Source organism: Zosterops lateralis, assembly GCF_965231275.1.
Source record: "Zosterops lateralis genome assembly, chromosome: 4".
Classification (NCBI taxonomy): Eukaryota; Metazoa; Chordata; class Aves; order Passeriformes; family Zosteropidae; genus Zosterops; species Zosterops lateralis.
The window spans coordinates 41959829-41985897 of NC_139765.1; the positions used below are offsets into that span (position 1 = coordinate 41959829).

At 35.0% G+C, this 26069-nt stretch overlaps 1 protein-coding gene across 2 annotated transcripts in view; it reads left to right on the forward strand.

Moving 5' to 3' along the window:
• TAFA2 (TAFA chemokine like family member 2) overlaps positions 1–25466 on the forward strand; it is an 86369-nt gene extending 60903 nt beyond the window's left edge. Inside the window, exons 3-6 of one of the 2 annotated variants that reach the window (XM_083860417.1) lie at positions 3967–4119; positions 5110–5234; positions 18249–18496; positions 25072–25466. In XM_083860417.1, the coding sequence (XP_083716543.1) occupies positions 3967–4119; positions 5110–5234; positions 18249–18260 (290 nt within the window). In that variant the 3' untranslated portion in view covers positions 18261–18496; positions 25072–25466. Of the gene's footprint in view, positions 1–3966; positions 4120–5109; positions 5385–18248; positions 18497–25071 lie in introns of those variants that run through there. The other variant, XM_083860416.1, reaches the window with a different exon arrangement.
• The last annotated feature ends 603 nt before the right edge of the window (positions 25467–26069 follow it).

Below are 26069 nucleotides of genomic sequence, written 5' to 3' on the forward strand. Positions count from 1 at the left end.
CAAATCCCTGGCTTACTATCTTCACTATCAAATAAGCATTCATGCAAGCAAGAGATGAAATAGTGCTGGGCAAGAGACAAAGGATCTTCTTTTGCTTCCAGTAGCTCTTAGTCATTAGATGGATTTAACTGTATCACCCAGCTGTGCCAGTGTCTTTGCATAGAGCATATAATGGAGTCTTTTTTGATATTTTTTCCTTGCTGTTTATATGTGGCTACTGCAATGACGGGGATCCTGAGGACAGAAACAGGCTGTGCCTTTATTTTGTTTAGTTCTTGGCAACATGATTTCTTCCTCTTTGTTAATGGCCCGTGTATGTGTTGATGCATGATCTGTGCAACTTTCAGGAAAGAAAAGATTCAGATGATTGAGCAGATGGGTGACAGAATTGAACATCAATGTTTAAGTGTTGAGGTTAGGAAAAGGTGATCATGATGGTATTCCGATTTTCTTGATTTAATGCAAGGTTTGCATATCTACACTAAATACCTTATATTCGTATTTGTGAATTGAATTACAAAATAATAATTTTAAATAGTAACTTCCATTCTTCCCTGGAGCAATCTTCCCACAAAAGTAGAGGAGTAAGGGTCATACTTAGTGCCAGATGCACTGTGCAAATGTGACTGAAATTTTATTCCCTGAAAAAAGAAATATAAAGCTACCATGAAGGAACAAAAAAAAGTTTCATCTAAAATGAAGACTAGTAGTTGTCTAGTTTTGTTTTTTCCAGGAACATGAACTGATTTTTTTTTTTCCAGGAACTGATACTGAAGCTTCTGGTTATGATTTCTGAGATGGATATTGATGATTTTGCTACATTAAAAAAAGGTTCAAAAGTGCCAGGTTAATTGCAGGATATGCCATTAATGGGTGAGATATGGTTATGCCTGTTTTCCAAGCTGCACTCTCATGATACAGTGTTGGATCTTCTGGAACATAATTTATATGTATATTATGTATAATCATCAGGAAAACTTTTCAATCTGTAAACACAGAGATCTCTGAGACTCTTTCTTCATTCCCTCTCCACATGGATTGCAGGAAGAACCACTTGAATTAGAAGTGAATGAAATACTGTTTGCAGTGGTTTTGAATAACTAATTTCTGTACGATTACAGAAATGACATTTGGTTCCTCAAACAATTTCTGCAAAGCAACAATCCTACTTTGAAGTCTGTGTTAGGAGGAAAAGAAACAAAGCCAAAATGTGGATCTCCCAAAGTACCGTCCTCATTTTGTGGAATGATCCAGTGGCTTAATGAGGTTAATTTGTTTTAGGTTGTGGGAGATCCTTTATCTACTGCATAGAAGCTTTAATGTCACACTAATGTGACAGATACTGTACTTACTGCACTGGAACTTAATTATAGCATAATTGATAGCATAAGGACCTGAAATCCCTACATTTCCTGTCAAGGAATTTTCATGGCATTTTCTAGATGGCAAATAGAAACTAGAGCCTAGATTTCTCAATGTTTGAAATATCTTTGTATATTTTTTCTAAGATATTTCTGCTTTATACCCAGAAAATTTCAAAGCACCTTTATTAAAAATTCCCCAAATACTACCAATCGTATGTGGTTATTTTTTGTTCACTTCCATTTTTCATATGTCTCTTCATCCTTTGAAATGCTTTTCTATATTGTACATTAATATGACTGTTTCATTTCATTGCATGCTTTTTACATAAAAGCATTACAATGCCTGATTTTCTCCTCTTAAATACTGCAAAGGAAGCTTTAAAAATTTTTGTTTCAGTGGGAAAATTTCCCTCACAGAATTTTACAATAGCTCTTTTAACATCCATTCTTGATGGTAACTGGTGTACATTGTACTTTGTTTTTCCTTAGTGGTTGTATTATGGCATTTCTGTAGACACAGTAAAGCAGTGTGAAGTTATATGATGAGAGAGTGAGAATACAAAATTTCAGGATCAGTGATATATAGAATACAAATTAAAACTAATATAGTGAAAAAGTAAGCGGTTTGAAGTTCTCATCCTACCACTAAATCTACTTTCTTTTGTAGGTTCAGTGTCTAGAGCATTTTATGTATCTTTCATAAAATACTATTTAATGAATTTGTGTTGGATGAGTGGGTATAAGATATGTAATTGCCTATCAAAATTAAAGTTAATGTGAACCTACAAAAGCAGGATGTGTTTTTTCTACTATATATTATACATACCCAATCTATCTTAGAAAAATTTTTTTCCTATTCACAAATAAAGAACTTTACATGTGTTTTATTAAGAAAAAAGAGAATATATTTATTTAAATTGCTTTATTGGCTTGTATACCAGTGGAATTATTTGGAGAAGAATTAAAAGTAATTTTTGGGGCAGCCTGTGCTAGTAGCTAAAAATATTTGCTCAATGTCATCAGAGGTATAAAGTAACAGAGATTGCAAAGCTCAGGCAGATAGTATGAATTACTTTCCTCATCCTCTATTGAATTAAAAATTACAGTTAGAAAGTGAAGAAAATCAGTGTTTTTGCATAAAAAAAAAAAGATTTCTTTTCCTCCTAGATTTTTGATTTAAGGGTAACATTTCAGCATATCAAAATATGATGGATCATGGGTTAATTGCTTGCATTGTGTTACATCGTTTCAGCTGTAGTACAGCATGAGTGATGGAGTATAATCAAACCTGACATAGTACAATACATTGAGTGATGACAAAGACCACAAGAATGTTCACAGATTATGCATATGAAAAATGCATAATTCCCCAGTGAAATGTTTAGCAGTTTATGTTTTGTTGATGAAGACCCAGAGTCTAGTTGCTATCTGTGGCTTTTGCCTCTAGGAAATTCATGGGGTCCACAGCCTACATCTGGTTTTGTTCCTTCCTCAGGCATTTTAGGAGTTGACACTGTGAATAACAATGGAGTGAATCCAGACACAAGTGTTGTGCTCCTGTTCTTAGGACTTTCTCCTTGTTTATTGTTTGACATTAGGGATATTAAAGGTAGCTGAAACATTCAGTACACAGGCTTTGCATAAAGCACACAAGAAGTTAAATAGCAGCAGAACTAAAGGACACGTATTGCTTCACATAATTAGTACACCTGCCCATAGAAGGTTGTAGGTCAATATCAGCTAAAGTTCAGAGTTTTTTCTCTCTTTCTTCTGATGGTAATAAACTACCCTCAGGAATATCTGGTCTTGTATAAGCAACCACTAAAAGTTCAGTTAAAATCTTTTCCAAACTCCAGATCCTTTAGTAACTGCCTGCTGAACCAAAAAGGGTATTTGGTAGCTCTCCTCTTATTAAATTGGTCCTCTCATTGGACTCTGGCAGTGTGATTCTGGTAATCAGTTAAAGCAGCATCAATGGCAGTGATAGGTACAGATATGGAATAATGAAAATTGTCCTGTTTTCTCCCTTGTTTGAAAGATTTGTTTCCCGATGTTCCCAAACTTACTTTGCAGTGCCAGGTTTCATTACGTTCTGTATTTTGCCAGCTCTCTGTCTGCCTGTAGGAAGGTTTTGGAATACCATGTCAAAATCTCTTCAGGAAAAAGTCTGGAGACATGGATTCTGAAAATATATGCATGTTTTGGTATTTTAGCATGATATACTTTCCTATCAAAGTTTCTCCCACAGGGAATAAGAAAAAAAATATTTGTAGAGATACACAGCTGTTTATGGGAGTCCAGAAATTGATGTAGTTTCTAGGTTAGTTTTATGTTTTTGCTTCCCGCTTCACTGGAACAGGCCCATATGTAGCCTTGTCCAACTGTTCTTCTTTAGCCTGTGTTTCCTGCCTGATACAGTTATACTTCATTTGGAAAAGAGATCAACTCTTCTTTCTAGAGTTAATACCATTGCAATTCTCACTTTATGTGTGGCAGATTGCCTTAGAGCCAAGTTTAATGCATTTCTAATTAAAAAAACTCCAAATGAAAAAATATGATGTTACTTCTCAAAGTTATCCAATTGTTCATCTTATTTTCACAGCTCACCATGTTAAAACTGGGACCTGTGAAGTGGTGGCACTTCACAGATGCTGCAATAAGAATAAGATAGAAGAAAGATCACAAACAGTGAAGTGTTCCTGCTTCCCTGGGCAGGTAGCAGGTACCACCCGGGCAGCTCCTTCTTGTGTTGATGGTGCGACTCCTTCTATTGCTTCCTTTCTTTGTGTGCCTATGAGTTTTTGCTGGCTTAAGGTCATTTATGAGCCTACTCCATTACAGTTAACTATTTAAAGTAAGAGTAGGAAAGCTTCTGCATTTTGAAGGGGGTATCCAAGGTGAATGGGAGGAAGATGGAAAAATTAATTATATGCTATTGCTCTGTGGAAATGCTAAACAATATTATTAGATGCCAGTGAAAGAGGCCTCTTGAGAGGCTAAATTTGATCTAATTAAAAGAGGACTCTTGGAGTTGTATGAAATTTACTTAATTAAAAGTATTTATGCAAAACCACCATAAGCATATAATTTTCATGTGCTACAATCTTACATCTAATTCATATATTTATCTCATTTGAAAGAAAAAAGCAAACAAACAGAACACAGTTCTGTCTGGTTTTTAATATTTTTAGACCTACACTATTATTCCTCTTCAGAGTGCAATATTAGTGTCTTAACAATTCTGGTGTAGGCTCATATGTTTTATTTGGGAAAATACTAGCTGATTTTTCAGCTAGTCTTTGTCTGAAAGACATCTCTTTCTCTGAAAGAGTGGCAGGATTCACCCTTTACATGATCTCTTTAATGCTGATATGTTGTTGGCTGTCAGATAAGCTGTAAATATGTCATCATTGGGGAATAAATTTAATCAAGCTATGCTAGGCTATATTATAGACCAAGCAAAAGAAGAGATTCTACTTAAAACTTTGAAATCTGGCTGAGCAAGATAAAAATGAGGTTGGAAAGTAATGCTGTGAAGAAATTGACTTTGAAGCACATAGCACCTTTTGCAAGTTGGAAGCCTAATTTCTTATGAAGGTTCTGAGGTGGCTGAAAATCACAAACTACCTGTCAGTCAACATATATCTCATATTTCCTGGAAAATAAAAGAAATGTTGCAACATAGTGACATCTTAAAGTGTCCATTTCAACAAAATACAAATACATTTGATTTCTTCTCTTGCAGCTTCAATAGTGGAGCAGAAATGGTGGTGCCACATGCAACCATGTCTTGAAGGGGAGGAATGTAAAGTTCTTCCAGATCGTAAGGGATGGAGCTGTTCCTCTGGGAATAAAGTGAAAACAACTAGGGTAGGTATGATACCAACCTGACATGTTACCAACAAGTAAAAAAAAAAAAAAAAAAAAAAAAGCACAGGAAATTGAGTGCACAAAGAAGACCTAAGTTAAGAAGACTAAAGAAGCATGGGAAGAGAGTTGTACTGGGATTGGACTTCCTGGTCCCTCATACTTTCCTCAGCATGCTTTTCAATTGTTTGAACATAGTAAGCTGTGTGCCAGACCTTCTCAGGTAAGCATTGGGGATGGTAGAGTTGATCCCTTCAACTAACAGTAATAATCAAATGCATTATAATCTACTATGTATTTCTCTCTGAAATCAGTTGCACTAAGTCTGTACACTTTGCTAAGCTCTTCATTCAAAGGATAGCAAACAAGGATTTTTATCACTTACATGGAATTACCATGTTTCTACATAGAACCTGCTGAGTATGGTAAGCATTTGATGTGTCATTACAACATGATCTGGTTCTTTCCATCTGTGATTTACTGAAAAATTTTGACAGAGTTTCAGGGAGTTCCTTTTCTCCATTTGACAGTTTTCATATTATTGGTTCAATTTTATATTTACAGAAATATATTGAAAGGCCATTATATACAATGCCTGACAACAAAATAAACATGCTGTCATATTTGCATTTTAGTGGCTAAGAGAAACAGAAGAAAAATAAATCCTTCAGATAAGAATTAAACACACAAACCTCTTAAAAATATGGCATTGTATCTTGTCAGGGTCAACACAATTCTTCATCGACATACAAAAGATGAAAATGTACTCTGCATGCATGTGTATAAACACCTTCCTCCCTGCAGCCCAGCACATGTACTCATGACTGATTTTTCTTATATATATTTAAAAGTTTGTAGTGTCAGGCCATAATATACTAGATAGGTGTTTACTCTATACAGGTGTTTGAGTATCCATGTAATTTTATTGAAATATTCCTTACATAGGCACTAAATTTCTGGTACACATTGGTTATGGTGAAATGTAGCATGCACTGACTGAATTGTATTTCTTCTGTTCCACAGAGAGCTCTATATGTCTCAGTTTCTGTATTTATGAACACTTTGACATTCTTTGAAGGAGGGATGCTTCCTAAATGTTTGTTTTACAGTTCTCTTTCTTAATACACTTTCAGATGTGTTCCTTCTGAAGATAACCTTGCTGGAATGCTGCCCACATAACTTTGTGCATGCCAATGCAAATCTGATTGTATGCATGTAAAATGTATGAGCATATATAATATAATCAAAAAGAACCAGATAGATATTTAATAATAAAAAGTAGAAATTAGAAATTAGAAATAGAAATAGAAATAGAAATAGAAATAGAATTGTGTGTGTTTTGAAAAATTTCCTGGTTATTGTGTTACAGAATATTTGCAATTTTATATGTATTGAGAGGGTTTAACAAATGGTAAGTAAAAATTGGATCTGGATTATATTTCTGTAAAAAAAGAAGAGGTCACAAAAGGGGGGGAATCAATTTTGATTTCTTTGATGAGATTTCTTCTTAAAAGTTTGTCAGAATATAAGTTTCGCTGCATTGTTTGAGGTTATGAAGTTTTTTTTGCTGTGAGGGATCTAAAGAAGCCCAAGGCTCTTGTGCTCAGGAGCTTGTGCCTTTGTTGTTAGACTTTTAGGTCTGTCTCTTTGCAGCAGCTGGAATTTTCTTGTTCTCCATAGTGGGAACAATCCTCAGGACTCATTCCGTACTTCTTCAGTAATGATGCTTTGGAAAAGCAGGTCCTTTTCTGCATTTGCTGTCATAAACACTGATTCAGTACAATGGCTACCATAACCTGCTTACAGACCTAGCATCACCACCTTAAATTCCCACTATTTGATCTGCCTTCTGGTTTGTCCAGATATTGTATGTTTTCCTTCTTTTTCCTTCATTTTCCACAGAGCTGCAAGGCTATTCTAAGAAAATAGCAAACTTCACTCCAAATTTCTGACTGCAAGTTGACCTAAGTCATTGAAACCAAGTCAATGACAGGCCAATGAAGGTCTCTGTCTTTCAGATACAGTGACCTGTGATTTTAAGAGACATCATTCTGATGGCCGATAAAATATATATTCCTATTGGAATATGAGTGGTTGTTTGTGTTAGGAGAGAAACTCATTATCAAAGGGGAAGTATTTTTCCCTAATATGTAATCACTACCACATTTTTGTAGCTCCTCTTTCTGCTCCCCATGGTCTAGAGAAATAAAAGGAAATTTTAAAAATTGCTCTTTTTTTTCAAAATTCCCCCCCTTCTTTTTGAGAAAAATAAAAATAACTCTACAGAGAACCAGTATTAATAAGTTAAGAATAATGAGTTTCTGTTTGTCAAGTGAAATAATCCATACATGATTATCACGTATAATGTAAAGGCATAAAGAAACAAAGTGAACTGAACAGCTTGGGTGATTTAAGTAGATTACAGAAAAATCTTCACAAGGCGTTCCTGAAAGGCCAAAAAAAGTTTATCTTCACTTTCCAAGCATTTTCTGTAAATTTGCCTTCTTCATGTGCCAAAATCTTAACCCAATTACCCACTGAAGTACTATCTTCTACAGGATGCCAAGTTCAAAAGTAGCATTTCCACATCTTGGGCCATTAATAGTTAACCTTTATGTTAGAAATGGAAACAATGGAGGAAGGAGCTATTTTGCTTGTCTACCTCTGTTTGCATATTTAATCTCACTATTGTAAAAATTATGATACTGACTTCCTAATAGTTCATCACTAAGCAAAAAGTCAGATGAAAAATGGCAGAAAGCTAACTGATTTTTAAAAATGTGGTCTACTTGAGGTTTTGTATTTTGTTCAGTTATATAGATCTAATAAGGCCATACATGAATAGAATTATGAATTAGAAGTGCTCAGAATTCAAATGTTAAGAGATCTAATCTGGAAATTATTTACCTTTAAAATACAAAACTGGGTATTATTTTCCTAAATTGTTTGCATATTAGTGGGAAAAGACTGATCTTAAGAATTAACCATAGAAAAGAACTGGATATAGGGAAAAAAATGCATATGAATAAGATGAGTACTGATTGTGCTGATTTAGAATTGACTATTTTGGGTCTTCGTAACCTCCAGAAGAGGAAGGGGGAAAAAGCCAAATGCAACTTAGGTAAATCAGTAAATTTTTTGACTTTGTATAATGAAATATGGGCTTATGTTCCTGGGCATAATACCACAACAAAAGTGGATGTTCATGAATACATTATGAGAATTATGAGATGACATGAGCTGAGCTTTTACCAGGCACACTTGGGCATTCTCCTCCAGGATGAGAAACTGTTGTGAAAGGAAACAATTGCATTTTTTTTCCCACATGGCTAGCCTCAATTTTTGATGCATAAACAAAAATATTGTCACGCTGCCCTCTTTAAATGATGAGAAAAGTGTTTCAAAAAAAGGGAAAAATCCTTTTTTTGTTTTTACCTTTGAAATACTCTTTCTTCTACAGTCTCTTTCTAATATAATTATTCTAGTTCCAGAAGTTTTCCTTCTTCCTTTCTTTCTTTTTTGTGTTTCCTTTTTCTTCTTGCAATACAGGAAAAGGTTTGTATAAAAAAAGAGTAATTTTCCCATCAGTTGAAAAATATATTATTTTGTATAAAATGGAGAATGATATTTAAAAAATTCTCTGAGTTTATATCAAACAGACGAGCCCTTTAAAAAGACTGAAAATGAACATTTTGCAGTGCCTCCTGGGGTCCCAGTTCTCCAGGCATCCACCCTGGAACTAGCTTGGAACACGTCATGACTCCTGTGTAGCTCATAAACCTTTGTGTCTTTCCTGCAGAAATTAGAGAAAAAGAACAAGGTAGAGTGGTGTATCCTGGGTCTCACCTCGAGATTCTGGAGGTGGAACATGACTGAACAAGTGTGTGTTTGCTCCAGGCAGTGGGAGAGTGTTCCTAGGCCTGATATTTTATGAACATGTAGAGAAATATGCATAGGTATTTTTTTGGGGGAAAAATATAGAACAAAACAGGCTATTTCAGTTGAAAGGGACCTAAAATGATTGTCTCATCTAGTGACCTGACCAATTCAGGCCTGACCAAATTAAAACATGTAAATAGCACCATTGTCAAAATGTTTCCTAAACAGTGATAGGCTTGGACACCTCTCTAGGAAGCCTCTTCCAATGTTTGACCATCGTCTTGGTAAAGAAAAGCTTCCTAGTGTTCAGTCTAAACCTTCCCTGGTGCAGCTTTGAACCATTGCACAGTAATTAAATAGTACCTTACCCTCAGGATTTTAGTTTGATTTAGTAGAACTGCCTGTGGAATGAGGCAAAGTTTAACACCAAATTGTGGTTAAATTATGTGGGGTAGAATTTACTGGACTTTGCTTGGGTTAGGACTCTCTAGAGGGAGGGCCTAAGCCTAGCCTGTCTTCTTAGTTTTAGATAGAATTGTTCAGTTCCAGAGGACAATTGATTTTGTTCTAAGTCAGATGAATTGTCTTCTGGAGGTGCTTATGTTTCTTAAATAATCTAGGGAAAAAGCACCATGACTAACTTAGCCCCTAATGTTTAGATACTTAATATTGAATAGGAGGCAGCTGGCTTAAATAATTTAGTCACTTTGATATAGTCTTCAGCAGGAAGATGACCATAAAAGCCCATTCATTCTTTGTCAGTTTGGGAAGCTTTGGACTTTGACAAAAATCATATCAAAAATAATATCAAATTCAATATGATATAATAAGAGTTTAAAAAATGCTCATATTCAAGACACATAGCTACGAGCTAAATCAGTGACTCATACTATGATGAGCAACATGTCCAGGATCTACTAATCACAGTGCATGTTGGCAACTGTGCATGTGCTTTTAGAATTATTGGTGTAATACTAATACTAATAGTATAAATTTACAACAACAAAAAAATCAGATACATAGGAGATATTTATTTTTAACTTTAGAAAATCTCTAGAAAACAAAAGTGAGTATTGTTTTCCTATAGACAAAGGAAAGAAGTATTTTCAGCCAGGTTATAAAGGGCCATCATTTGGAAATAAGCATTTATCTTCTGGAATAGCTGAGCACCTACACTTTTAAGATGGGCTGAAGGAACTGCAGTTGTTTCTCTGAAAATGGCTAAAATTTTTTAACATGTGGAGGAAAGCACACTGCAGAACAGAAAAAAATCAATACCTAGTATATTACTGTGTAACTACATGCCAAACCAATATCAGAAATAGAGTACTGCAACAAAATAAAATTAATATTACAAGGGCGGAGAGAGAAATAAAAGAGAAATATTACAGGGCTGAAAATAAATCCATAGTGAGTATATTTATCTACATTCCAAATCCAAACCTGTATTCCAAATCAATACCAGAGATAGGCGACTAGGTGAAGAGAGCAGAAATATTGCTAGGATGGTGAGAAATCCATAATGAGAGTGTCTATACCTTCAAAAACAATGTAGGAAATTACTGTTATTTGTAATATTCCAATTTAACTAATTGTACGTTATGGTTTCCAGAATTTAAAGGAAACCCAAAATTAAACAAGATCCTTGGAAAAAGAGAAAGTGTACTGTCCAAACACAACAACTGGCTTCATGTGAAGGCAAACTGTGCTCAGTATGTGCATCCCACAGCTCTCAATCAATGCAGTTTTGTTGCTATCTATAAATACTGCTTACATTTTACCCCAGCTTCTCTTTCTCACTTGCAAATGCTAGGTTGTTTCTAAATTAATTACAGCTGGTGAAAGGAGAGACAGTAATTTTATTTATGTTTCAATTTTTAAAATATGCTGTTAATAACCTTTCAGCATAAGGAATGAAAGGATCCCTGTTTGGTACCTTTACATTTCAGAGGGCTACTCAGATTCCCAGTATCAAAAGGCAGCATAAAGTGGTGACTCATCTACTACCAGTGCTGTCATAACTGCTGCTTGAGTAAGACAAGATACAAGAGAGCTAAAATGTGTCCCTGGACATGAAAGGAGAATGGTATTTTTTCTTGTAGCTGAGCCTTACCTAGTGTACACAATGCAGCAATGTTAGTTGTTGGTCTGTACTTCTCCATATAAGCAACAGATCCATAGACTCTTTGAGTGTTACTGCTTTTTCTGCCAAAGTTAAGTATGTGCTAACTTCTTCCTTCGTGTCTTTGTTCCTCTTCCTCCTCCAGGCTTTTCAGAAACAGCAGTAATAATGATATGGAATTAGAAAAAACAGAAATTCATCATCTAAATACAATATATAGATTATTCCAGGATGTTTCTGATAGGCAGGATGTATGGTACTTGTGGTCAGTGAGTGCTAAGTAAACAGTGCTGTTCTCACATGGTATTGTACATGTACATGCCATTTTACAGTGTATAACAGCTATTAACTTACATGACATTAAAAAAATTGACTTTTGTTTTGACCACTGAAAAATGTGAAATAATTGTAGGATGGATCAATGATCTGCCATGTGTCAGGTACAGGAACTGCTTTTCCTAATATTATGCAAAGGGTTATATAATTGAAGAAACCACCTCACCGTAAAACTACTTTGTTCCCCTGCCTCACTTCAAAGCCTCTGTATAGACTCTTCAGCTCCTAGTTTAATTTCAAATGAAGATTTATGGGAATAATGTACATATATACAGTGACCAGCAATACCTGGTGGTTCATAAAAATGATGTGATTACAATATAAGTGAGTGCAGAGACTGTAGCAAAATATTACCCATGGAAAAGAGTGATTGCACTTGTGACAGCCTCTTTGTTGCTATGACATTTCTTTCCATGCCTTTGGCTAATCTGTCATTAGGAGAAATTTGCAGCTGTCTCAGCAGGTTTCTCATTGCTAACTCAGAGACCACTGTATCTAATCTGTCATTAAAAAAGCAGTAAGTGGTATGCACATATTTTCTAAGAATAAATAAGAGTTTGGGAGACAAATAAGCTGGTAATGGAAATACAGTGGTATTTTCTAGGGTCAAGCTGGATTTCTGTATTAATAAATAATTATTGTTTTGATCTAGCACCACAGTTCTTTCATTTTGAAGCTTTGTATTTTTTGTAAGGCACCTAAACATTAACCTTTTAGGACACTTGAACATTTTGATGGAAATAGCTAGCATCCCAGTGAACACATGTTAAAAGGAATCATCAGTATTCAGGGCTATGCAATTTGCTGATTTTCCTAAATACAGCCTTTATATACCAAAATTGCTTCTTTAATGTGATGTCAGTGTGCCTAGTTCTATCCTATGTAAAGTTGTGAGTCTCCATTTGGCAGGAGTCTAGGCCTACACCTTGATGATGTTCCTTTGTGGTCACAGAAATCTAGACATGTCATGGTCCTTTCCTCAAGAGCAAATGTACTATGAAATAGCTACAAAAGAGTAGTTACAGAATAAAGGATTAAAGGAAGAAATATTGTGGTGTGAAATGCTATAGGCAAAATCATAGAATGAAAGGTCAATAAAATTTGGGCAGGTGAGGATAATCCAAGCATTCGAATCACCAGACATTGTCAGTTTCAAATTTTGTTTAGTTCTCTTCTGACTTTGAGTCCTATGGATACTGAAATGAGGAATGAAAGTGAGTAACATCAAAAGAGAGAATGGGTTAAAGGCAATATTCACAGGTACAGATCTTCTGAAAAGAGGGAGCCTGATTATACGTTACCTTGCTATATCTCCTTGTGAATACACTGAGTCTGGTCTCAAGTTATTCAGAAGGGGCAATATATTTTATATTTATTTTTGTGAGTAGACACACTGTAAAAATCATGAGAAATGAAATCTTTTGCAATCCCTTGTCACACTCACAGCATAGTAATACATGCTGTAGTTTATGCATTTTTATCAGGGAATAGTTTTTCCAAAGGTAAGACCACAGTTAGGATGCATTGTAAAGCACCATTTTAGCTTTTCCAGAACCTGAACAGTGAGAGAATTACTCTGCAATCAAAGAAAACTATTTCTGCAATATTTAAAGAAAAATGCAAATAGATTTCTGTTGCATGTCATTAAATACTAATCAGTGATTTTTGCAACCATTACTTTCGTCCATGTGCAAATCCTCCAATTCATCTGTCCAGCCAAGACGTTTTCTGCCTTTGTCCCAAAAGATTCAACTTGTGATTTACTTTTTTCATTCTTCTGCCTTGTCCTTTGCTGGCATGTTTGAGATATTGACCTCATGTCTGAAGAATAATTTTCTGCCTCTGTGATGGAAAATAAGAACAAGTTCTTAAGGCTGTTTGTTAATGACTGGTTTTCTTTACTTCCCCATGAATTTCCACTTTTCCAATGTCCTGACACCAAAAAAAAGGTGTTTCCACTTTCATTTGCAGCTTCATTCTGCCAGTCTCTTGGCCATTCACAGCTGTGAAAGAAGGGCTCTTTGAATATCTAGAAGTCCTTTTAAATTTTTTTGGAAAATTTTTGTCAGCTTCTAATATCAGAAATTACCAAACAAGATGATATTCAAGTGCCAGTATTGTGTGAGTCATGCTGGCAAGCTCTAAAACTAGTGCTTCTTCCTTGTCTCACCTTCCTTTTTAGTCTGTAGGGGTTTATTTGGATCATTTCTGCAAGTCAGAAATGATACATTTCTGGTCAGAGAGATTGCGGTATTCTGAAATCTCACATTATCTGATGCCTAAATAGCAGCAGGCAGATTTTTTTTCCTCTTTCCCTGGTTATTTGGCACAAATTTTGCATCTCTGCTTAGTTGCAGAAATGTATCAGGGAATGGAAATCTTGCCCTCAATTGCTCAAAAGGTAATGCTTTCAGTTCTTCAAAATAGCATAGTTTTCTGGAGGTATTTCCTTACTCATTAGGACTGATTATAGAAAACATCAGAAACACCCCCTTGACACAGCCCTGCTTTTCTGCCTTCTTCTAGGGAAGGAAATGAATAATAATCATATGGAGAGTCAGACATACAGAGCATTCTGAGCCTACACAGTCACTGTTGGAGGAGTGAACAACTCTCAAACCGGTTGAAATCAGAATATTCAGCTATTATTCCCTTGCACAGCAAAGTGAGCATGGTTGTAAATCTTAACTCTTTCTCCCTAAGAGTAATGAAGATAGTCCACCTTTTGTGAAAACTCTTCTAAATGAAGAAAAATTTCAGGCAGAAATAAGTGGAAGATTTCTGCCTGTGACTAAATTAATAAAGAAGACAACCAACATAGAGTTAATTTCCATGAGAATTTCATAATTACTCATTTTTTCGTGACTTGTAGTTTACTCCTTCTACCACCCTGATGAGCACCAAGTCAATTTCAGGAAAGACACTACTGCTGTGTTTAGAGAAAAGACTCCAAAGGACTTTCCATGTTTTATAAAATAGACTGAGCTTTCTTCTACTGCATTATTAGAATACACAGATGATCTCTTCTTAGATCTTACAGTCCTGATTATCATCCATCACTTTCCATATCTGCAGTGATAAATGCCATAGAACTCTGAAATACAGATTTCTGTGTGAAGCTACAAAATATCCAGTCTACCAGGGCTTATTTGTATGATGAAACCTGTAAAATTATGTTGGAACAAAAGTTTGTCTCCAGTTTATGAAGATCAATGGGTTCTCAAGGAAGCAGTGGATCATCTAATCAACATGTATCTACAAACTCAGTAGTAATAGATTTGAGAATTTTAATAGAGCTGCAGTTTTGTCTCTTCAGGTTGAAGAACGTTAGAAGATAAATTACTGATGCCAACCAGAAGAACTTATTTCTTCATCCTGAATTCAAGCTTTGTGGTTTAGGAACATGTTTCTGACAAAGGAAGACCAAAGGACTTTATCTCTGCTCATGCTGTTTCTAATTCAGGCAAATGCACTCCAAAATCAGATTAATTGTTCTAGAAATTGGAGATCTCTCTATCCTGATTCCTTGTCACCTTTTCAGACTGACCTTGGAAAAAGAAATTTGTCATCCTCAAGGCATTATTCCAATTTCACTTGCTAATAATTATTGTTCATCATCCACAAAGTACAAAAAAGGAACAGGAGACTTTCTTACTTGGAAAGTAAATTACTTGGAAAGCCAACTACTTCTTTGAAGGTCATTCAGGAAATTTCCAGTCCTTCTTCTTTCTTGTGACCTTAAAGCACATCATTGGTACTTACATTCCTGAAATGTTGACATTTGAAGGCAATGACCTCTTCTGAGCCTTTTGGTCTTTCCTTCATTACTTGAGATTTTAGAATTCCAGAGTCTAATTGCAATTAGCTACTTTGATTCATTCATACTTGTCTTAGGTCGCATTCTATTTAGAAGATAATGAGAAGATGGACATATGAAGACAACTGGATAGGTTCCATAAAAAGACAAATCAAATTGGATACCACAGTAGGTTCTTAATTAAAACTCCTAGCATTCATTTTTTAGTTTTGACAGAATACTTCTTTTCTGTGTACTATGAAGTTCAAAATTACTACAGAGGTGTTATAAGGTGGTGTAACTTTCACCTGGACATCTCCATAATGCTCATGCAAGAAAACATTTATGTATTAAGCTGACAGTACTTGTTGTTCTTTTCATCTTTGACCAAGATGACTACAACTGTTGGGAATCAGAAACCATGATCTTGACTATGTCTTATGTGTTTTTTTCCTGGGCAATGAGAAATCCTTCTTATTGTTCATCTATGAAAGCCTCTGGGTGAAAAGCCCTCAAGTCTTCCTTTTTCACAGTTCTATTAGGGCTTGAGAAAAGGTACCAGTGATTTTTCTGAAATCCTCCAAATCGGCCACCTTTCTTCTCTTTCTTATCTGTATTGGAGTGATGGCATGGTGGGTACTCATACAGGAGAAGGTTAAAATTAGATTTAATGAAAATAATTTTATATTCTTTGAATGAGTACCCACTACTTTGCCAGTATGTGTTTTTTTAAGCCAAAATTTCTCCAAGCATAGAAAAGTCTTTTCTTCATGTGGAAATTCTAAATGGATGAAAAGAGAAAGGAAAATTATCAAAGGGATTCAAGTTGATGACTCATTCATTGTTTTTAATTTTTTTCCTTCCTGGATATTGGTTCTGCTGTTTTCTAACTTGTTTTTTAGTTGTCTTATATTCCCTCAGCTATGGCAGTATTCCTGGAGCCAAATGTGAGTGCACTTCCTCAAAATGCCAGTAGTGGAAGCTGGTAAGCAAGTGGGGAAAAATCACCAGAGGAATCTCTGAAGCTTGGGACAAAGGCAGAAAACACATCAGTACTGCACTAACAGAACAGCAGGTACTCTTATAGAGAAGATAAAATTGCAGGTAAGGAAATAATTTACATTTCTATTTTGAACTTGTCCAAATGGCTTGTTACTCTCCATTCAAAATACCAGGAAAAACCCTACAGCATAAAATTTGAAGAAAAATATCTCAAATTTGATTAACTTGGACTACCTGATTATTTTAGTGGGGATAATTGGAAGTTTGGTCTGACACCATTTCTGGAGAAATATATTAAAAGATGAAAATCTTTTATGCCTATTAGACAATTTAAAACCTCAGTCTAGTTTTAAAACAAGGCTGAGTTTGGGTTTTTTAAATTTGTTTTGCTTTTTCATATTTAGAATGTTAACACATGAAACTGCTTGTTTTAGGTTTTCCTTTCCAGTCAAAAACAAGTATAGCCTTTTCTATAGGTAAGTAAAGTCAGATAAAGCCAAAGACAGAAGGACTCTGTTCCCATCTCTCCATTTCCACTTACTTCCTGACAGTTGAAAGGGTAAAATGACTCTTTATTATGCTTCAGTTTCCTCATATGTTGAAAGGAAAGAGGTTGTTTTTATCTCCCACTTGGGATGATTAGGTGGGTGGTGTAGAAGAGAAAAAAATTACATTTATGTAATTAATTGTCTTGCAGTCTTTTATGCCGCCATGCTGCAGTCCCACTATGGAGTTGTGATCACCATAAAAACCTCAAGAGGATATATCCTTGTCTGAATTGCTGCAGTTATTATCTGTTCAGAAAGTAAAATAAGGTTTATCTTTAAGTCCTCTTTTGATATAAAACTGTTGTCTGGAAATTAAACATTGTGTTAAGTTAAAATAATTCTACCATAAACTCAGTTCTCTACCAAGTTACAGAAACATAGAGAAAACTAGGGTATGTTCAATACAGTGGCATAACCTTTTGGAAGACAGTAATAATTAGTACATAGGAAAGACTGATGAATGGGATTTAGCCTTGATGTAACTCATGTCTTCATCAGCTGTTCACAATAATAACTGTCCCAGTGAGTTGTTTATTAAGTTTATTTTGTAAACTATCCAGTTCAAGGAAATATGACTGGAGGACCATATTAATTGGTTTCATAGTATTCATATATGTAGATATTTTATTTAAGCAAGAAATTATTGAAGTTTTGCGTTTATTCTTGTATATTTCCAATGAACTGCGGCGTAATATTTAAGTTAAAAGCGTTAAGAAAATAAAAGAAGAAAACTCAAAGAAGTTTTTGGTGATCTTTTGAGGTGCTGTGTATCACTTTTCAGAAGCAATCATTATTGGCAGGTCCAAAATCTATCTCAAATATCTAGATTAAAAACTATGTGTCTGAATTGAATATTGTCTTCTGAAATGTGTAATATGTCATCTGTTATTTTATGGTGTTTCCTGTAATGTTCTAATTTTTTTTTTTTACTTTAAACATCTATGAGAAGAACACACTCAAATCTTTCATTTTGAAGGAATTGTCTTCTGACTTCATGACTCCTTTCTGTACCACAGGTCTATGCATGAACTTATTCTCAAATAACTTTACATAACTTTACTGTTTTGTCATACTTAAATGTTGCTGATATACTTTCAAAAATGAGTGTAATCTATCAGTTTCTATTGCTTTTTGGCTTGAATTTGAGTATGTTTGGGTATTTTGAAGACCATGCACTTTTCCTAAGAGAATTTTCTCTGGTTCTGAAATTTGTTTTTTTCCTGTCATTTTGTATTTTTCCTTGTAAGTTTAAAAAAATATTCCAACTATCCCAGTTTTGTCTTCTGTAACTAATTTCCTAACAGTGTAGTACTTGACATGTGTTTGTTTCTTAGGCAAACGTGTAAAACTCCTCAAGTCCGAATGGAGAAGTAGAGAAAGGAGGTTTCTGCTGTGCCTGATGACAATTTTTGTTTTTTCCACACACAAAAAATATTCTGGCTCCACGTTGGAGCAGTAGTTGTGATGAATCCTAGTCTTGGTCGGAGTCTAAGGAAGGGCCAGAACATTCGTTGAGGAATAAAGAGTCAAACCACTCCAGAAAATGTGGTCCAGCCCCGGTTTGTTACTCACAGAGCAGCAGGTGTGTACAAATACAGGTTTACATAGTATTAACAGGAATTGTTGTACCTTACTCCTCATTGTAGTTGTGTAGTTTGCTGCAGACATTAAAAAATTGCGGCTTATTTGGGCAGAGTTTCTGGAGGGTGGTTGGAGAGACTCTGACTGTGCTCCTAAGCAGCCTCAGAGGGTTACTTAGATGCTTCTGGGAGCTTTAAAATGTCTTTCTTCACACACTTGCCTTTCAAAGATAGACCCAGTTGGTAAGCTTAAGTTGCTCACTCTTGGGGAAATAAGAGATGCTCTGGAGAACAGCACTTGGAAGAAAAGTCCATCTTAATACGTTCAGTCTAGTGTGGCATCTGTCATTGAAAGCTCAGTATCCCATACTGAACTACTTAAATTTCAGAAAAAATTCAGAAATGAGTATTTCTGTTATATTCCTAAGATAGGCTAGAAGTTGTCTATCTATCTTAAAGCTGTGTTAAAGATGCAAACATTTATCATTTACAGGAAGATATGCCATGCTCTTTTCCTTTACCTACTTTTCTAGCCCTACCTTTCAGATTATTTGAAGTAATTGGAAAGCTCACTTTACATGTGAAAGATTTCCAAAGCCTTTTAGTTTCAATTAAAATTTTTAACACCGATTGTCTAGATCTTCACTTTACCAGCAAAAAATTCCTGCTGAAATCCTTAAGAGCATTGGGAAATAAAGAAGTAGAGTTATATTTCAAATGGCATTGCATGAAATGAGTTTTCAAAATGTTTTTCTCTCTATAATGGAAGCCCTAAGCATAGGAACTACCACAAGTGCAGTTCTGATTAGTCACTCTGCAATAAAATGTGAAAGAATTATAAGGTTTTAGCATCTCATGGTTATCAAAGACCTTTTGAGTCATGTCCTGGGAAATACTCCTTTTAATTAATAAAATGAGCTAGTCATAGCTCCTGAAGGACAAGCGTGAGGATCTAAAATTCTAAATCGCTTAACTGGCTTGGGAACATGTTTAGATTAATACTTTTCATACTGCAGTGCCTAAATAAAACTAAGGGAATAATTTGAAGCTCTTGAGTCCTTAAATAAAAAGTTAAGTAGGATCAAAATTTTATAAACAGAAATTAAACATTTGAAAAAGTGTCTTCCAGTACGTAATGCTCTCTGAAGATAATTGAATATGTGTAGGTATCATTAAATATCTGATTTCCAGACTGTTCACAAGTGACTCAAATTTTGCCTTTTGTCATTAGTCCAAGTCAAAGAGCTGTCTGTAATACTAAAATAAGGGCCCGTGTCCTAATTATTGGTTCTCTCTTGCAGTTCCCTTGGAATGTGCTTGAGCCACCTTCCTTTTTCAGACTTTTGAAATGGTTCCTCCTACCTCCACAAACTTAGTTATTTAGCAATAGAGACCCAAACCTTCACCTACCTACTGTAAAGGGCTTATGTGTATAGGAGCCCTATTTCAGACAGATTCTTAACATCTTTTTGCCCACTTTCCCCAATTCGTTGGAACATCAATTACAGGATTATCCATCTGTGAGGAAATTGTGAACCTGTCTTTTGCTAACAATTTGGAAAGTACTTTGGATTATCACTGGTACAAGATAGTAGTACTAGAACAGAAGCATTTTGTAAGCATCCCAAGCTTACAAGTTGAACAGTTTCAGTGAATGAACATGCACAAGTGGCAATGCAAACTGTCATTTGCTTTCACAAGCCATGTATGAATGATAGTCTGTGGCAAACATACTGTATGGTTTTTAAAGTTCCAGGAAATAGTGTTCTTCCATCTGTTCAAAAGATTCATGTTCAACCTTAACCTCATTCTCAGAGGGCATGAGTGGAAAAAATGCACTGGCAGATGTTTGTTTCTAGTTATATGGGCCCTTCTGTTTCTACACTGTAATATTTATATTAATTTCTTACTGCCACAATGAAATCATTAATGTTATAGAAAAAAGTTACTTATATAGCCCTCATGAGTTCATTCCTTTTTAGGAAAGGTTTGATAAAAAATCACTTTGTTCATAATTTTATTAATTATTTGTGGTGTTTTGCATACAGTATAAGAAAGAATACCACAATAAGGACACAAAATGGACAGAAATATACTGCATACAAAATAGGGCTGTTTTGGTATGAGATCTCTGTTTTTTCTCCATGACTTATAGGATAATCCATTGCTAGGCATTTCTTCAAGCCATTCCTTATGGCTTTTGTCATTCCCTGTATTTAGCTTATCTCATGCTGGTCATTAAATAAAGTTGTGAGGCCCCGTTTATTTTTGCTTGAAATCCCCATATAAATATATATATTTATTTATATATTTATTTATTTTTCCCCACAGGCTTTTAATATTTTAGAGAAAAATGGAAAGGGTGCCAAGATGATTTTGTTTCATGAAATTCCACTTAGCTCAGGGTGAACTATTAATTGCTTTCAGAAAAAATAATTTCCTTTCTGCATCTTACGTATCTCCGGAAAAAAAGAAAAGAAAAGAAAAATCCTGGGCATGCTTAGATGATATAACCTATGACAACACACAGTCCTATATGGTTGATGGAACAGTTCCAATTAAAAAGAAAAAAACCTCCATTAAGTACTTTCTGTTTCTTTGGAGAAAACATAAAACAGAGGGTCCATCCATATAGAATCATCTGTCAAGGCAAGAAACATTGGCTTAAAAATTTTACCTTTTCAACTGCAAATGCAATGCATTTGCATTGATACATAGTCCTGTCTTCCCTCCAATTCTCCTCTCGCACTGAAGTCTCTTCTTTACTGTGCACGAGGGAAAATAGAGAAAATTAAATTGCAAGGGGACATATAAAAAGGGAAGTTTCTAACTTTTAAGTGCCTGACTTTGCAAGCTCAAGAGTCAATTTTCAATATGGATTTTGTGTATGGTTTATGATAAATACAGAAAAAATTCAAAAAGCTGCCAGTCAAAAAACAGTAATGTACAAGTTGTGTTATGAAACTTTCCAGCACACACCTAATTTCAATATACCATATATTGCTATGTATTTTATGATAATGTTATTATAAAATAATTAATAATGTGCCTATTTTGGATGTAGAAGTTATTCCATAGTTAGCTAATGCTTTGTGATATATTTGTTTCTCTGAAGAAACAGCAGACGTTTACTATACCTAATTGTGGTTCTGTAACTTTGATGCTCAGGTGCCTGAATTTAGGGGGAAGTGCTTTACTATTCAGAGAATATTTTCTCAGCCATTCTTTACATCCTGTAGTCTTGATTTTTCTTCTTTCCTCTTTTAAGGCAGAAGAAAGTCCTGAGTAAAAGTATCAGGCTTGTTTTTTATTAAGAATCTACTCTAATGAAATAAACAGTATTATCTGCTCTATTCATCCACTGTATGAATTTCACAAGAGAGGATATTTTTCACCCATTGTGAGCAGCATTGGAATGCAGGTTGTCCAAAAAAATCCCTTGAGGCTGAAAATCTCTGGTAGCTTTTCTAATGTGATGGCATGAGATCTTTTAATATCTAATCCTTTCTGCATTACCCTGGCAAGAATGTTTTACCCAGAGACTGAGTCTGTTCTGAACATTTAGCGAGCAGAATAATGTGGAAATCTTCAGGTGCATTTAATTATATATTGTTGTGTTAAAATAAAATCAGTCCACATACAATTACAGCCAATTTACAGCAGCCACTCACTAATTTAAATTAAAAAGTCTGCAACTGCAGAGTAATTATGCTTTAATTGCATATTTAGGACAAGAAAATGAAGAGACTAATGCAGTGTATTTATGATATAACAATGATGTGAAAAAATTTATTATTATAAAGAGAGTAATTGCATTTCCGTAATGAACAAATTACTTCAAATCAACACCTAGGATGCTAAAGGTTTCATGTACTTTTTAAATTTGTATTGTTAATTTTCCATACGTATTAATTATTAATTGAAAACTTGATTTGCACCTATTTAGGGTGTTACTATTCTCTAAGGATTTTAAAGATCAGACACATTTTGTTATTGGTCCCTCTTTTCCTATGAAGGCTTTTGGCACAATACCTTAATACCTTACTTCCCAGACACTTAAATCAAATAGCATTTACTATATCCAAAATTAAGCATTTCTGGGAATACCATCAGTAGGCATTAGCTAAAATTCATTGCTTCTTTATGAAACTGCCTTTAATAACCAAGAAGTTTATTCACTCCCTGATGTATATGGTGTATGAATATATAGTTTCCATTAATGTTGATATGCAATCTATGCCTGAATATAAGAGGTATTAACATCATACACAGAGGCAAATATGGACCACTATATGTGTGTGTGTGTATACATATATATATATATATGTATATGTATATATATATATATATATATAGGTCAGTGACCTGGTATATAGCAGAAATTTGAATGGATAGCTGCTTTTTTTCTTATTTTAATCACCTATGTAATTTATGCGACAGTGTTGCTTTCATAGGGATATTTTCACCAGTATTGTAGTGCTAGGTGGGGGGAGCAGATAGGCTTGCAAATTATGATTTTACTGAGTTTTCTTGTGACTGAAAATACATTTGCACTTCCAAACAGCCAAATAACTGAGAAGTCATGCATGTGCAAAAGTACCATTTTAGCTATCTGAAGTTTGTCACATTAGCCCTCACATGGTAGATCAGGGTGTAATAGAAGTAATACATCATGAGATAGTTGAGGTTTGAAGGCAACTCTGGAAGGGCCACCACCTTGCTCAAGCAGAGCCATCTAAAACCAGTTAAGACCAGACAGCTTTTGAATATCTTCAAGAATGGAGCCCACAATATCCCTGGGCAATATGAGCTAGCTTTCAGTCACCCTCACAGTGAAAAACTTTTTCCGGAAAGGGAACTGCCCATGTTTGCTTGTTCTCAGTTTCTTGTCCTGCTGCTGGGCACCACTTGAAAATCGTCTGGCTCCATTTTCTCAGCACCCTTTCTTCACATATTTGTACACATTGATGAGATGCCCCCTGAGCCTTCTCTTCTCCTGGTTGAACAGTTCCAGTGCTCTCAACCTTTCCTCACAGGAGATGCTTCTGTGTCTCATTTGCCTTAGTGGCTCTTTACTGGATAGACAGATAGGTAGACATAGATATAGCTATAGCTATAGAGACATTCGCAAATGAAGCTAATAAAATTCCACCTGCAGACACTATCAAAAGATGTGTATTTTACATTGTGTAGCTCAGTGGCACCTGGTTCCATGAGTAGAATTCCAGCTTGCTACAATAAAGCAAAAAAATAAATAACAATACGATGGTGCATCAGCCTTTTGAGATTTGGTGCAGGGCACAGAAATATGTTGCCTGACTTCTAAATTAATTCTTTATTATTTTTGCAGGCAATCTTCCACTTTAGGAGGGGCCACATGAGGCTGTTTCCAACAGCAAGACCAAAGCAAAATAAAAGCAGTGTCATAAATAAGCCTATGTATCATAAAAATCACAGAGCAGAATTTTATTATTGCCTTAAGTGCTGTTCCTAGAAACAACTCTGTTGAGAAGGCAAACTGAAGTAGTGAACTCCTTGAACAGTCTGTTTAATATTCTGTTTGTTCTACATTTATGCTCTGCAGAGCTGACAAGAGCTGTATGCAAACAGATTTGCTGAGGGCAAAAGAATGTTTCATCATTAAGGAGCATGACCCTTCTCTCTGTGATCAAAATGAAAAGCATATGCCCCTTGATGTCATAAAGTATTGTGACCATTCCAATGAGTTGTTCCTCAAGCCTTGGGACGTTTTTCCCTGACACAGTTTGATATTACAAAGTTACGAGATGATTAATTGTATCCACTGACACAGCAGAAATATTCCTCAAAGTTATGTTTCTTCAATATGACAAATTTTTTTTCTTTTAAAGTTTAAAATCCAAAGCAGTTAGAGGGAAAGTCCAATTATTGTGAAATGGTTTGTCCCCCACTCTTTCTCTGTGGTCCATCTGTTTCCCTCTTGTTTCATATTAGGCTGGATGAAAACACTCTAAATTAAATCCTTGGTAATTTTTTACTTTGTGAATAACAGGATCTCTATCTTTGTGAACTTGTGCATGAGTTTTGTCCTATTTCTCCAGTAAATGATAATTACTTGCTAAGATACATTAAGCTTTAAAAGGACATTGCTTTTTTCCAATCTAAATGATTCTGTGATGTTATGATTGTTTTGTAAAGATGCATGAGAATATAGCTCTAGTATGAGTAACTGTATACTCAGTGGCTAACGTTTAAAAACCATAGTTATTACCAAATAGAATTTTTAACCACAGCAAAAAAAAGAATAACAGAAAACACGTATTTGTTGGTTGACAATTTATGATTTTATTATATTTTTAGGCATGGCCACATTTCAATCCCTCCTTGTGAAATCCTATTACCAAAAAAGCACTTAAACATACAATTTAAATTGTGGAGCAATGCCGTCTAATACCATTGGGATTTATTCCCTTACATAAAAACAATTGAAAGAGCTTTGCTGGACAGAAATCTTACACTTCAGTCTCAATTTCCAGTGCTTTGGAACTAGATTCACTATGTCCAGTTTTGATCTTCTGATTTTCTTTTTTTTTTACAGGTAACCCGATAGCTAAAGACAAATCAAACCAATCTCAAGGCTGATAACATTAAATGCAACACCTAGGAATTTCATTCCTCCAGGGAATCCTTGAAGTGAAATTTTGTATGGCCGGGGTGTATCCTTCAGAATCAATTGTTTCAATGAGAACCTGGCTTGTAATCAGCAACAGCCTTGAGATCAAAACTACTGGAAAGTTATTTTGAACTTCTGTGTCACAAATATTTCAACTGATTGAACTGTGTACACTTGTAAAATTGCACTTGCTGAGGAATTTGCAGCTGTAATCACAAGCTAATATTCTAAAGGTGCAGAAAAGCAGCAAACTTTTGGATTCTTCGTTGCAGATCAGTGGCTTTTCATTTTGAAGAAGTCAACCTCTGAAATGTATTGGATTCTTAACTCTAAAATGATCCTTGGTCCACTGTTCAGATTGCTGGTGGGACTGCGCAGTGCTTTAATTAAATTTCTGTTGCAGAAATTGTCCTCTGGCATGGCGCAGTTTTAGACATTTTTATTTGTGTTCTAATCTTGCAGCTCTCAAAGGTACATATTTCAACATCTTGAAGTTGCTTTGTTATAGGAATGGAATTATATATCCATTGTTAATAATTATTGTTGACAAGTAATAGTTATCTGAATACATCAGTCATATTAGAATGTATAGTCGGGTTGACATGTTTCCCTAAGGCTAACCAAGCACTGCAGATTAACAGTTAAAGAAAGTAGTGGTCAAAACTCAATTACTACTTCAATTATAAGGCATTTTATATCTTTAATATATACATTTCCATTTAGTTTGAAGGAAATGGGTATTCCCAATATGTACTTTACTTTCTTAACCTTTAATTCATTTAAATTGGTGGTACGCAGTCAATTACACTATTTCATCCCTTTTTTATAAAGGTAGACAGGGATGTAAATGAGTTTTGCAATTATGATATTGGATGGTAATCATTCAGAATTTTTGTCTTTTTATTTAAAAATAAAATCTCTTG